Here is a 14,639-nt window from a genome sequence, read left to right on the forward strand (position 1 = left end):
TGTCCATAACTTACATCTGTTTGTCAGGAATGAATGTGTGCTTAAAGATCACAGTGGATGGTACACTGTATGTGAAAGTCTGTTAAATACTGTGAAATTCATCTAATGGGATCACGAGAATCCCCTGCTGTGTATGTTTTATTACCCCCAAACTCTCAAACTCTCCCAAGTAAGAACAGTATCCACTTGGGACTGTAGTACAGATTCCGAGTAAAACAGACCTGCTGTGCCGTTAACGGAGCTCGATCTGATTAAAGCATCGTAACATTTCAACCTCTGTGGGGCACCTTGTGTATTAACTGCATCTGGAGAGCTGCGGGCTGTTTTATGCAGAGAGTTTTGCACATTTTGAGTTTGTAAAAACATTTTTTTCTCCGTTAAGAACTCCTACAGTGCACCTTGGCTAATTAATATTGTATGGCACTTTTTATTGGCTACCAATGGTGTGACTTGTGATACTATGAAAATAATATTATTTGGATGAAATATGTTATGTCTTAAATTGCTTCTTAATTTGTAAACCACTTATTTAGTTAATTATATAGAGTTGAAACAATTAGGCAACTAATCAGTCAACAAAAACTGATAGGGAATTATGTGGATAATCATTTTAAAACCAAAAATACAGTGTCAATATTTATTTATTCTTTTAGTCCTCTATAATTAATTCCATATCTTTGGTTTAGAACTTGTTGGTCTGACAAAACAAGCAATTTAAAGACATTAGCTTGGGCTCTGATGGGGATTTTACCTATTTATTTTTTTTACATTAGACCAAAACAATTAATGGTTTTATCAGAAGATAAACAATGGAATAATCAATAATGAAAAAGTCATAAGTTGCAGCCTTTATTTTGTATTTCCCTCACTTATTTCAACTTTCAACAACACACTAACATACTCTGCATGGCCAAAATGATGTGGACACCTGAATAAAGTATGTGGAGACCCGAACACTACATCTATATGTGATTGTTGCTCATGCTACATCTGCAGCCCCAACTCCTCTGGGAAGCTTTACCACAGAATTTTGCAAACCTGGCTGCAGGGATGTGCTACCATATACCCATGAGAGCATCAGTGACAGGCCATATGGCCCGGCTCACAGTCAGCACTACCCAAGTCATCATAAAGGTGTTGGATGGGAGTTGAGGTCAGGGCTTTGTGCAAGTTCTTCCACACCCAACTCTGAATAACATTTCTTTATGGACCTTGTGCTGACGGGGACTTCGTCGTGTTTAACTTAATTGGAACTAAGGGGCTCAAACCATGAAATACAGCCACAAATCACTTAAATATGTGGACACTGCAGAGCTGTGCTGATGTGAAACCTTGCTGCGCTTGAGTTCTCTGGGTCACACAGAAATTAACACTCTTTATAACTGTAAGTCTGTATGTTGAAGTCCTGGCTACATTCATGAATGTTTTAAATCTTTCAGCTCTCTTAAGTCGAACCTAAGCATGAGGTGGAAAACTTTTTTCTCCTGTGCTCGTATTACTTGAAGTTTGTCCATGTATTCCTCTTGAGTGTGTATAATGGTGCGTGTGTGTGTGTGTGTGTGTGTGTGTGTGTGTGTGTGTGTGTGTGTGTGTGTGTGTGTGTGTGTGTGTGTGTGTGTGGTGTGTGGGGTGTGGAAGTTTTGTGCAAATATGTGCGATGGTAGCTGGGCTGCTGGTAGCAGATGTTTATCACTGCCTTGCCTCCTTGCTGTAGATTAGTAACACATGATGGCACCTCATTCAGATAACCTTCCTACATTCACACAGCACTGCCACAGAGGTGGTAGAGACAGAGGAGGAAGAGGAGGTGGTTTGGGATTCGTCTCCTGCTAGCTGTGTGGAACTCAGAGAAGATACTGATAACATAGTGCCCTCTAGTGAAACGTGTCTGCTTTTGTCTCCAGATAGCTCTTAAACAGATAGTCCATATTTAAAGGGAGGTAGCAGGTGACATGCTAGATTAATCAGGTTTCCTGTGAGTCAAGATAAGAGTAATGTGCTCTGCGTTTTTTTTTTTTTTTTTTTTTTTTAAATTAATGTCAAATAGGATGTTTTATTGATTCTTTAATACCAATTTAATACAGTGCTAATCTGCATTTGAAAATCAGTTAATTCAGAAAAAATAAATCATTCCTCGAAACACATAAACCATAATCACGTACCTCTGTGCAGTAAATACTAGGGAGTTTAAATACAGGACTTTTGGCTTAAAAATAGACAAACACGATAAATTTTTAGCTCTATTCTTCTTCATTTTATAGACTAATACCGAGCTCATATGCAGCACTGACCTAATGGACTGAACTTTCTTTTCTTCTTCAGGACTTTGAGAAACCCAGGCCACCCCAGAAACCCCTGCCTGCAGACCCACTAGGGAGGAGCTCTCGGCTCGGTCACAGCGCCACAGCAGCGGGGTTCCACATCCTTGGAAATGGACCCCTCCCCATACCTATCCCCACTGTGCCCAAGCCTCCACCCACCATCCCTTTACCCAGCAGGTCGGTGCAGGAATCACGTGTCTTCATAGCCCTTTGAGCTACAAGGCTTGCACAATGTCTGGCACCTGGTGCACGAGACGCAGTGGTGGCATTTGCAAAAAGAAAGAGATAGATTTTAAGTTATTTTTTCATTGAAGCCTTAATTAATGACCATCATAAGGAGGGACACTTGCCCCCTCTTATCACTAGTGACTGTCCTAATAAATGATCCCATCAGTTTTCTTTTTTTGGACTCACATTGGGAGTGCTGGTCTAGTTATTATTATTACTACTTTTATTATTATCAATCTAAGAAAGACCTCCACAATTTAAAATTGTCATATTTGCATGGTTTCCTGGTTTATTAGAACCACTTTTAATAAGGGGTGATAGTTAAGTGATAGATGTATCACACTGCCTTTCAAAAAGCTAAAAAGACATGCATTTAATACCTCTCTATATTCAACATTGTGCTGCTGTAGCCTTTACATGAATCTAACATCAGACTTGTGCGGCGTTGAAAGTGTTACTACATATTAAAGGTGCAGGTCTGACATACGTACATGAATAACATGCATTTGTTTATGTTTCAGACCTGTGCCGATGTTGCCCTATAGACCACCAAAGAAGGACTGCTGAGCTCTTGACGTCATGGAGTGGATCCTCCCACCAACAGAGGGAGATTTTCTTGATTTGCACTAATTACTGAGACTCTGTAAGACCTTTTGGACACTAGTATCACAGAGTTTCTAGTGAAAGGGGGCAGACATCACACCTCGGTGCTACGCCTCTAAAAGGTGCTTTTTTGTCTTCGCTCAGGTACCAATGAACTATTTATCTATTTAACTATTTAACTTCAATATTAGCGGTCTCTGAACGGAGCACTCTGATCAAGAGTGACTTTTCCCTGTGGAAAAGCTTAGAAAAAGAAGGAAACATTTCTTTAGAGTATTTCTTTTGCATTCTTTGGTGATTTTTATACTTTTTTCTCAAATGAAATGCTGAAATATATAATGTTTTTATAACTAGGGAAGTCGCTTGAATAATTGAAGCGCAAAAAAGTTTGTTTTTGGGACTAAAATGAAGATAAGGGAAATGGAGCACAACTCAGCAAGTTGTCAGTGTAGCTTGTGGGCCATAGAGCAGTGTTATTTATTCTGTTTTTCATATTTTTATGAGGTATTGAATACCAAATACATCTTTTCTATTCATGTCGCCACGGTGCTACAAAGTAGATATTAATCAAATGTTTTTTCAATTAAATACATGCATTCATATTAAAGCCTCGGACTACACCACTTTTCATGGGATTAATCCGATCTGCTCATTTTACAGTCTCGCAGTCAGGCTCCTTTATTCCCTTATAAGTATAAGTTCACTACTCAGTCAAGTACAAAAGTACTTTTCACACGTTTCAGACTGGCTCTGACACACTGCTCGGGGCATGTGTTGGACGCCCAACACGTTTTCCTGATAACTGGCAGACGCTGCGGAGTCTCAACAGATTCGACAGACTGATTGTGTTCCAGAGAATTACACCAACACCAAATAATTCAACATTAACTCTGGTGTTTGTATGTTTAACATTTACGCTCACTTTGTCTCCGAGTGCGCAAGCCAAGAAGAATGACTTCAGCGCTGGGAGCTTTCCAATCTCCTCCTCGACTGTGTCCAACGAGATGTTTTACCGTATCTGTCCCTTCTTTCTGTTTTTTTTGCCTTCATAACATTCCTTTTGGATTTTGTACGGTTGTGTTATTCCTGAACTCTGAGATTATTCATGCATTCACATCATCATTCATTAGATTCAGAGCTTGGCGTTGCACTCTGAGTTAGGCAATTTCCTTGATGTTATTTGTTGTTGACTTGCTGTTACACAAGAAGGGATTCAAACTTTACAGCGCAGTTACTTTTTCTGTGTCAATGTTCACTTTGGCATTTTTATATTTGCGGTGTACCCAAATACAGTGCTTGTTTTCACACCAATGCAGACCGATTGAAGCCAGTAAAGCCCTGCATACCTGCGTTGCATTCGTGTACAGACGTGTGCAAAGTAACGCTTTTTCTTGAGATGTATTCGACAGTCAGAGTAACTGCTCTCCGCTGGAAAATGTTTGTCAGTGCTGTGTCGATGTTTATACCATTTGTAAATCCTAAATGTAACGTGTTTATTTGCATAACTGTAACATGTTTAAAAGCCATTGTAAAGTGTAAATATTGTATGTCAGTTATTATCATTTCTCTTATTTGTTTTTGTTCTTTTTTTTTTACAAGCACAGTAAGTACTGCTTCGACGCCGTGCCCCGTTTACACTGGGTGGTGAAAACATAGAACTTGTAGGCCACAGACAAATGAGGGATTTTATTGATGAAATCAGAACCAAATAAAAGTACCTTTATGACTGTTTACAATACGTTGTTTTAATTTCAATTTCATTCATACAAAAAAACACAAGAGAGAAACTTTTTAAAACCAGAAGTGGCTGTTAAAGAGATAAATAAGGGTTCATAAGGACACATTTTCACAATTTGATGATGAAATATGAATAATTAATTGACTTTTTTGTTGTTGCTATTGTTTACTGGCTTCTGCCTAAAGATCAGTCTCCAAAATGTGACTCACCCCATAAAAAAGCCACCAAAAAGTCAGCAAATACGGAATTGAATCAATCGAAATGTTCTTTATTTGGGGAAAAATCCTACTGTATATGAACAACTGGCAACATGTGATACTTAAAAATCCGATGAACACACAGCACTGGTAAGAAAACAATGAGACTAAGATGCTTTGCTCATGCTTCCCTCTAGTAAGCAGCAACTGTGATTCTTAGTGAGAAAATGACTCAAAACACTTCAGGTGTGTGTATCATTTTGTCAATGAGTGCAGGAAAGCCTGTGCATTATTGTCCAATACTGCCATCTGCCAGACCACACTGGTTACTACAACCACTGCATGCTCCCCTCCCTCCCTCCCTCCCTCCAGCTTTATCTCGTTATCTTGCCTTAATGTGCTCCCTCAAACCACAGGGTGAAGTTGCCCTTCAGTGCTGATTAAGGATCCGATCCCCCTTTAACTCTTGTTAACTTAGACTATTACTGGGGATGAATACAAAAACAGAAAAAGCTGTCCTTAGAGTGAACTAAAAAATATGATAAAAAGTAACCACACTAATTTGGGCTGTTTTTTTCCCCACGAAAGCAGTAGCAGTAGTAGTATAACAGTAAAGTATGGCATATTAAAAATTAACGACTGTTGTTGTACAGAGTGGCTTGCAAGTGAAACAGTATGTTAACGTTAGGTTGCCAGTTATTAGCCACTTGTGAGCGCAAAAGCATTTTCAACACTTCCTACTGAGGTTAGGGGGACGGAACAGTTAGACATTTTGGGGAATGTGTTTATTCGCTGTGTTACCTACTATAACTGCTATACCGCTGTCATTTCTGTCCGGTAAGTTGAAGGATACCTCCAGCAGCCGTGCCGCTAAGGACATGGGGGGGGGGGGGGGAGGGGAGAAGCCTTGAGAAATGCTTGACACCAGAGTTGAACCAGTTGCCAGGCAACCAGCGTAACGTATTTACCAAAATTATCCAGCACGTAATGTTACCGGGCGTAACCACGTATTCAGTAGTGAAAGAGTAGCAATGTGTCCCCAGCAATGTACAGTAGAAAACATGTTAAATATGCTCTCCTTTTTGAGCGCTGTCTCTTGTTATTTCCCTTTTTTTTAATATTTACATTTCAGTTTGCCAAGGAAAACATTAAGTGTGTGAATCCCCCCCGACTTGGTTGCGCCCACTATTGTTCATGGTTGCCAATTTAGTGACTTTTCAGACTCTCTTAGCAACTTTATTTCTAAAAAGCCACTATTGACTACTTTATGTATTGTTTTATCCATTGGAAGCTATTCTATTATATCTATTCTCTACAACTGGAAGATGTATAATTCTAATTGGTAGGTATGTTTAAAGTCAGTAAACAATTAGCAACCAAAATAAAATGGAGTCGCAGCCATTATCTTAGTGGATATATTCCTTTAAATGTAAACTCAAAGGTCAATATAGTCATCAAAGCTATGTTCTAAATGTGCATAGAATTGTGGGGAATTCACCGCTTTAAGCATGAAGTAAGTCATTGTAAGCACATGCTGTCAGCAGAAACACATGTTTCTAAGGTTGTTTCAGGGTTAGCTGAATCTGGAGAGAAGCCATAAACTGTTAAAGTAATAATGATGGACCATATATCCACAGGCCTCCATTTCAAATGTTGTTACCAAAGCACAGTTTTCCTTTAGTTTTTTAGACGTGGTCCTACAACTGAAAAGCTGTAGGCTTTTTATTGGAGCAGTAACACTGTGGAGGCTGCAAGTAGATCACAACAAACATTTGTGCCAACCTCTTCATTTTCTGGCACAACAGTTTTTCTTTTTCTTTTTTGGGGGGGGATGTAGAAATAAATATGTGGTTTGTCAACCACTGAGATAATCAGTTGCCAAATGAAACTACAGTTGATAAATGTATTTTACACTATGTACAGCTTGTGGCCTTTGTGTGTGAGCCAGTTCTCATTGTAAACACCAGACCCCACTGAGTATCTGCCCATCTATCTCTGTTCTCACATCAGTGTGTGTGTGTGTGTGTGTGTGTGTGTGTGTGTGTGTGTGTGTGTGTGTGTGTGCATCTGTTGATGACCGCACTTCTATGGGATTAGTGGCCACATGACAACACTGGGCTGGCCGCCTAGTGAGCCTTTCATTTGGCTTCACTTGCAGAGGCGGTCTGTGTGCTGTCCAACAGTTTACTGAGAGCTGGAGATTTCCAAACTTCATTTTTGGGGGATCTGTAAATGAAGTGTAAACTGGACAGATTGGGAGCTCACTTGTGATGGCACAGGACATTACCAGTTTAACTGGAGAGGACTATTTTGAGGGGAAATCACCCTGTTGTTCAGACACAGATGCTTTGAGTCAAGGAGACAAAGAGTATGATGACATTTTGGAGCTTAATCAGTTTGATGGACTGCCATATTCTTCCAGGTTTCACAAACTGCTGAGAGAAAGGAAAGAGCTGCCAGTGTGGAAAGCAAAGTGTGAATTCATGGACACTTTGGCCAAAGGACAGTTTGTCTGTGTCAGTGGCTCTGCTAAAACTGGGAGGAGTTCTCAAGTGAGTACTGTGGGGCATTTAATACTTTACATTCATGCAACAGCAGATTGAACTTTGCTTCTGGGAGATATTTTAAGTCATCTTACTATCAATTTGTGGTGGGGAAGCATCTGTGATGTTCACAACTTCTCTCACTCTTATTCTGAAACAGATTCCCCAGTGGTGTGCTGAAGTCTGCCTGTCAGTCCAGTTCCAGCATGGCATGGTGGTTTGTACCCAGATTCACACACAGCAGGCAGTAGATCTCGCCTTAAGAGTGGCTGATGAGATGGATGTGAACATTGGCCATGAAGTCGGGTACAGCATCCCTTTGGAGACGTGTTGCACTAATGACACAGTCCTCAGGTATAGTAAAGCAGTAATGCTTCCTACGTTCAAGCGCAGATGCATGCAGTGTTTCTCTAGCTGATTCTTTCTCTCCTTTTGCCGGGTTACAATGAAGCATGGTCCTGACACACACAGCTAAATCACCCCGCCTTTTCTTATTCTCTGGAGGGAAGTGAACAAAAGGCTTGAGGGGGCTCTTTTCAGGGTCTCCTCCGCAGCTGCCCGGTTCCCTGTCTGCCCATATGTCACACTCCCTCATGTAGGTCCCTCATAAGTCAGCTGGGGAACAAAGAAACTCAGCACATTGAGGGGAGGGAGATAAGATAAACAGGCAAGCTGCAAGTACGAAAGGATCCACTCCCCAGACTAATTATCAGAGTAAATTACACTAATGGGGGCCGAGCTGATGTGTAGACAAAGTGCCTTTCATTAAGATGCCATTCGGAGGCATGCTGAATGGATTTTCTGAATATACTGTTCCACTCTTTCAGCCTAGAGGCTTGCAATAAAAGAAATCAGAGGATTTATTTCAGGCTGTTATGAATTTAAATACAGTGCAAGTGCCTCTGTGCGTCTATTTTCTCCCCCCAACGTAAAAAATCATTTTACCACCCCCAACAGGTACTGCACAGACGACATGCTCCTGAGAGAGATGATGTCAGACCCTTTGCTTGAGCGCTACGGTGTGGTAATCGTGGACCAGGCCCACCAGAGGACTGTGGCAACTGATGTACTCCAGGGTCTGCTAAAGGACATCGCCCTGCAGAGGCCAGAGCTCCGTGTGGTCCTCCTCACAGCCGGTGAACCCGAACCCAAGCAGTTGGCCCACTTTACTGGGTCAGCTGTGCCTCTGATTCGCCTAGAGAACCCAGGTGCAGGGGAGGTGGTGTACAGCGGCACAGGCGACAGCTACTTCTGCTCTGCTCTCCGTCTGGTGCTGGAGATCCACCACTCGGAAGAAGAAGGGGACGTGGTTGTGTTTCTGGTGACGGCGCAGGTAAAAAAGAAAAAGCAGCACCGCACGACTGATGGATTCTGCTGTCTGAAAATGTGTCTTCCTTTGACTCTCTTATTCATTTACTCTCTAAGGAGATAGATCTGGCCCATGACATCCTGTGTCATGAGGGACAGACCTTACCCCCTCATCTGGGTGAGGTCCTGCCCGTTGCCGTGCACCCTGGCCAGCCTGGGAATCTACCAATGCTGGGAGAGGAGGAGACAGGCCGGACCCGCAGAATATTCCTCACATCCAGCCCAAACGAGGACTTCTTCTGGGGTGTTAACTCGATAAGCTTTGTCATTGATGCCGGGCTTGAGAAAAGATATGTAAGTTAAATAAGAGTTCAAGTGAACCATATTGCTGCTAATGTAGAAACCCACCAGAAGTGGGCATGGACATTTCAGGGTCTCCCCAGCAGGGTATTTATGCTTTGTTGCTTTAATCATAATGTAGGAATCAGTTTGGGTTGTAACATTATGTATTACATTGCTCTATACAAAATTAGAATAACACAGTTTACTATGTCTGTGTTTGACATTATATGTCTTGCAGATTTGTGTATTTTAAATGTTTCATTAAATGTCTTTATATAATCAGTGGAGTAAAAGAACAAAGGTATTATCTTAAATATATATTAGTAAGTACTTGTTATGAGGAAAAGTGGAACTTTGAGTGTTATATTACATATATAAATTTTTTAATGCCGATGCATTCATATGTAAGTAGCATTTTAATTTAGCAAGTCGAGGCGGACCTACTTTAATCCGTATGCATTATATTCTATAAGATGATAATGTGTTTTGTATGTAAAATCTTCATCTGCAAAGTAACTAGTAACTATAGCACACACATAAATGTAATGGAGGAAAAAGTACTACAGTACTAAAGTATTAAGTGCTTCAGTAAATGCAGTAAGTTACATTTGAGCACTGTATATAATCATTGTCAACATGCTGTTACAGGTTTACAACCCCAGGATCAGAACAAACTCAGTCATCATTCAGCCAATCAGCAAGGGTCAAGCTGAGAGTCGCAAACAGCTGGCAGGTCCAACAGGTGAGAAAGTTACGAAACACTGTTGATGTAAATCTGTGGCTGCCGATTCCCTGCTGCTGTCCAGTCTAAAGAGGATCTGTCTGTCCTGCAGGAAAGTGCTTTTGTCTGTACCCAGAGGACAGACAGCTTCCTGTTGAGACACGCCCACATATTGTGGCGTCTGACATCACTTCCACCGTGCTCTTCTTGAAGAGGATGGAGATCGCCGGACTGCGCCACTGTGACTTCATCGACAGGCCAGGTGACGTTTACATAATAACAGAGAGAAGATTCTTAGGGAGGTTTGTTTTGTTCCATAAATTTCACGTCCTCAGCGATAATTAGAGTAATTTGGGGTTCAGTCGGTCCATTCCCTTTTGTTCCAGCACACAGGAACTTTATTTATCAGAGGGCAGTGAGCCGTGCTTCAGCTGAACTGACAGCTCCTGTTCTGCGAGCATCCTTTTAGAGCTGACCTGCTTCCCTGTGCTTTTGTTCCTCCGGATTTATTCACCCCCACTAACACACGCATACACGCTCACAAACACACACTCAGCCTCCCATTAGTTGATTAGAGCATAAACATAGTGTTGGTGTGTGGGAGTGTCCGTGTCTCTTTGTTTTCACTCGGAAAAAAACATGTTTGTTTGCAAAAACAGAATAGAAAATCTCATTTGTACCATGAAAGAGTTTTTCATTTCGCATAGTGATGCATGGCAGATGTTGCTGAGGATTATAAAATCCTAATCTTCTGCTGGCTTTTTACTCCGAGCGTGCCCACCAGGGTGCCGGTATACTATAGAGGGACTGTCCCAGTGGGTCACCACTTTGGATTACAGTTTAGACAGCATGACAACTGAAAAATAATCCATAACAGTTTTATTTAAAGGGTATTTGTATGTAATTAATAATCTCTTAGTTGAAATACTAGACAGTCATGTACTGGGTTCTCTGTGGGATTTGGTTCTGTTTAGCTAAGGTTTAATTTTGTACAAAACTAAAACAATGTTTAATCCAAAAAACCTTTCCGACCCAGATCCTGGAGGCCTAATGCAGGCTTTGGAGGAGCTAGACTACCTGGCAGCTCTGGATAATGATGGTAACCTGTCTGAGATTGGCATCATTATGTCCGAGTTCCCCTTGGAGCCCCAAATGGCCAAAACTCTGCTCGCTTCCTGTGAGTTTGACTGTGTCAGCGAGGTGGTCATCATTGCTGCCATGCTAACAGGTAACATGTGCCGGGCTGGCATTTGAGCAAATATTCATATTAGTATAAATATACAAAGAAATACCATATACATGTACAAAACCATGTTTCCTGTTATGTTTCTTATCAGGTAAACGGTAAATTATAAACATCACATTTGTCTTATGGGTTTTTTTAGCACCAACTTGCTTCATGGTTCCTCCTGTGGACCTGAAGCCAGAGGCAACCCAGTGCCACATGAAGTTCCAGCACCCTGAGGGAGACCACTTCACCCTTATCAATATCTACAAGGCCTTTAAACAGTGCCAGCAGGATCCATGTGAGTTCAGAGAGCATCATGGAAACTCACACACAGATGCTATAGAGATTAGAATCATCAAATCAATTAACAAATTAAAATTATAATAGGATTTTTATAACAATCTAAAAAAAAAAATATTTGCCTTATGAAACACGGTAGGGAGAAAAAACTAAAACAATACTCATTTTTAAACATATATAGTTATAATGATTATTTTTAATTATTATTATAATATATTATTATTATTTCTTCATCACTGATTCTGCCTTCCCACAATCCTCTTTGGCTCTGCCCTCTTCCCCTGTTAGACTGTAATATGGAGAAGTGGTGTCAGGATTTCTACCTGAACCACGCTGCTCTGCTAATTGCTGACACTCTTCGTGCTGAGCTCACTGACACCCTGAAGAGGATCGAGCTGCCCATCTCAGTGCCTGCCTTCGGTTCCCGAAGCAACACCCTCAACATTAAGAGAGCCCTGCTGGCAGGTTTCTTCATGCAGGTCAGGAAACATCAACAAAAACACAGAAGAATTATTCATCAACATCAACTACTTTCAACATTTCAGTACCCAGAGTCCTCCTGAAGACCATAAAACTCCCCTAAGTAGAACTTAAGCAGCAATGTGAAGTCTGCTTTAATCATGTATAATTATTTCTTGTTTCCACAAGTAGTCCTTATAGAATATAGGATTATTGAAATATTTATGTTTATTTAGAATGTAGGTGATTAAAAATTTAGTTTTTTATGACTTTTACACTTCAACTGCATTCATGTCTCACTCCCTAACTGCTATTTCAACTCCTTTCAATGCTGACACTAAACTGACACTTTATACTCGTTCAGGTCTCTGGTGTTTTCTGAATAACACCAAGAAGCTTCTCCAGCTTTTTCTAACTTTATTCTAACTTCATATGTTCATTCACAGTTTTCTCCAGCTGCTTTCAGTTCTTAAACTACACACTCCATCTTCTTTTAGTTTAAACACATGAACTGGCAACAATTTCTTTCAGGACTTAAACTTTACCTGAAACTTCTAGCTCCTATTAATTACATACACTTCGACTCCTTTCGATTCCTGAACTTCCTCCTTTGTATATTGTTTCAGCATTTCAACTATTACAACTGCAAATTTCCAGTACATTTCCCTCAGAGAATTTATCCTTTTATGTTTTGGCTTTTATTTTGTTTACTATTCAAGGCAAAATCAAATGTATGACTTTACAGATACATCCTGTATTCAGATGCTCTGCTCTTCTTTATTTAAAAAAAATATATATATTCTTGTTAGTGACTCCAGTCCTTTTGTAGAAATCCATCTGACTGTACCTGGCTGTGATTTCCCTCAGGTGTCGCGGGATGTGGATGGATCAGGGAACTACTTCATTCTTACCCATAAGCATGTGGCACAGATCCATCCTCTGTCTGGCTACGGAGCCAAGAGCCCAAAACTAGGCCTGCCTGAGTGGGTACTGTTTCATGAGCACTCCTTCTCTGAGGACAACTGCCTCCGCACTGTAACCCATATAACACCAGAGCAGTAAGTCTCCACCTTGTTAACATTTAAAGTTGTGCATTCACATAAATGACCATATACAGGCTTGTTAACTAGACTGCAGTCTCTTGTGTCTTCAAAATAACCCAATAGACCAGCCTTGTATCTTCACATTTGAAGATTAAAAGTAATCAGAACGACACATTCCAATTCCCTTTTGGACCAGATGTAAAGCCCCCAGTTCAGCTGAGACTAGTCATGCTGGTTTTGAGGGGAGGTATCATAATCCTGTTCGCAAGTATCAGCTGGTTGGAGAGGGGATTATGGATTGCATAGATCCCTGGGAATGTGGAGCTGAAGCTTAATGGAGGAAGAGAAAGCTCTGCAGCTTTTGTCATGCTTTCTTAGGTTCCACATCCTGAAATGTGTGTTCAAATAATGTGAGGAGCAGATACTGTAAGTATCTGTAAGTACTTTAAGTCTTGTCATTCAAAACGAAAACCCAAATTGAAAACAAGTCTGCAAAGGGAAATTAAATTTGCACCAGTTACGTTGAGTGCGTTTTACTAACTTTGTCCTCTCCCCTGCTAGGTTCATTCAGATGGCACCACAGTATTATTTCTACAATCTACCGCCGAGTGAGAGCAAAGACATCCTCCAAAATATTTTGAACCAAGGAGCTTCTCGGTACAAAGAGGAGAAACCTTCAACCTCCCAAGAGGAACCCCAGGAGGACCAGACTTTTGACCGCTGTGTCATACAATGACTGACACCCACTGTTCCCAGTGGTGGTGAGGAAATAACCAGTAGGACTTATTGCACTATATTGCACAGATGCACATTGTCTGGGTAGTTGTAAAACAGATCATATAATTTAATTTAATCAAATTTTGCCACAATATCATGTCCTGCACTCATATGAAATAAAATAATTTATGTTATATTGATTTTAAGTGTCAAATTATTAGTATTTCTACTTAACCCTCCTATTTAACTATGGATGATGATCTTAACTAAGAAATATGGCTATTCAATTAAGAATAATTTCCTTATACTTGGTTTTATTCTACCCCAGTGACGTTTCTAATTTAGTTACTCAGTCTCCACTGAACATTTTAATGATTCAGTGGCTCCACATCCTGCTCCTCCTCTCCCCATCTTACCTCCAGTCACTGTCCAACAGTCAGTCACCCACAGCACCGAGGGTCCAGCCTGATTAATGAGGTGCAGGGACAGTTTGGGCCTGCCTGCAGCTCCATCTGCCATGGCTACAGTTCAGCAACGGCGGGGTGACCCAGTTCACCGACACTGCATCAAAAACATTGTGTCCCTTCTTCACTGACCGGGTCTGAACAGTGCAGCAAGGACCAGTGCCAGATCCCACAGGGAACACTGTCGCCTAACCCACTTTTACTCTGAATTGTCTTTTTAAGTCAAACCAGCTGTGCACAATATGTTTTGAGATAATGTAGTAGATGTTTAAATGTCAGGATAAATAAACGGAAATAATAGTCATGATACTGTATATTTGTTCCCTAACTATCTGATTAAAATACATCTTCTAATTCATCTTAAAAGGTAATCAGATGTGTCTATTAGGCCAAGAGCACATTAGTATTATCTGATTCTTTAGGAGAA

At 40.8% G+C, this 14,639-nt stretch overlaps 2 protein-coding genes across 4 annotated transcripts in view; both read left to right on the forward strand.

The window, feature by feature from the left end:
* adam12b (ADAM metallopeptidase domain 12b) overlaps positions 1-4,888 on the forward strand; it is a 78,423-nt gene extending 73,535 nt beyond the window's left edge. For all 3 annotated transcript variants that reach the window (XM_051377937.1, XM_051377953.1, XM_051377945.1), the window contains exons 22-23: positions 2,323-2,498; positions 3,071-4,888. In XM_051377937.1, the coding sequence (XP_051233897.1) occupies positions 2,323-2,498; positions 3,071-3,116 (222 nt within the window). In that variant the 3' untranslated portion in view covers positions 3,117-4,888. The remainder of the gene's footprint in view (positions 1-2,322; positions 2,499-3,070) is intronic.
* Positions 4,889-7,304: 2,416 nt separating this feature from the next.
* On the forward strand, positions 7,305-13,948 carry dhx32b (DEAH (Asp-Glu-Ala-His) box polypeptide 32b). Its single transcript, XM_051428795.1, is given in 12 exon segments — positions 7,305-7,346; positions 7,349-7,639; positions 7,791-7,984; positions 8,588-8,963; positions 9,056-9,292; positions 9,929-10,022; positions 10,114-10,263; positions 11,038-11,229; positions 11,387-11,527; positions 11,818-12,008; positions 12,856-13,046; positions 13,593-13,948. Coding segments are annotated over 12 exon segments (2,259 nt in total). The 5' UTR covers positions 7,305-7,319; the 3' UTR covers positions 13,768-13,948.
* Positions 13,949-14,639: the final 691 nt, after the last annotated feature.

This window comes from Dicentrarchus labrax, unplaced genomic scaffold, assembly GCF_905237075.1.
Source record: "Dicentrarchus labrax unplaced genomic scaffold, dlabrax2021, whole genome shotgun sequence".
Classification (NCBI taxonomy): domain Eukaryota; kingdom Metazoa; phylum Chordata; class Actinopteri; family Moronidae; genus Dicentrarchus; species Dicentrarchus labrax.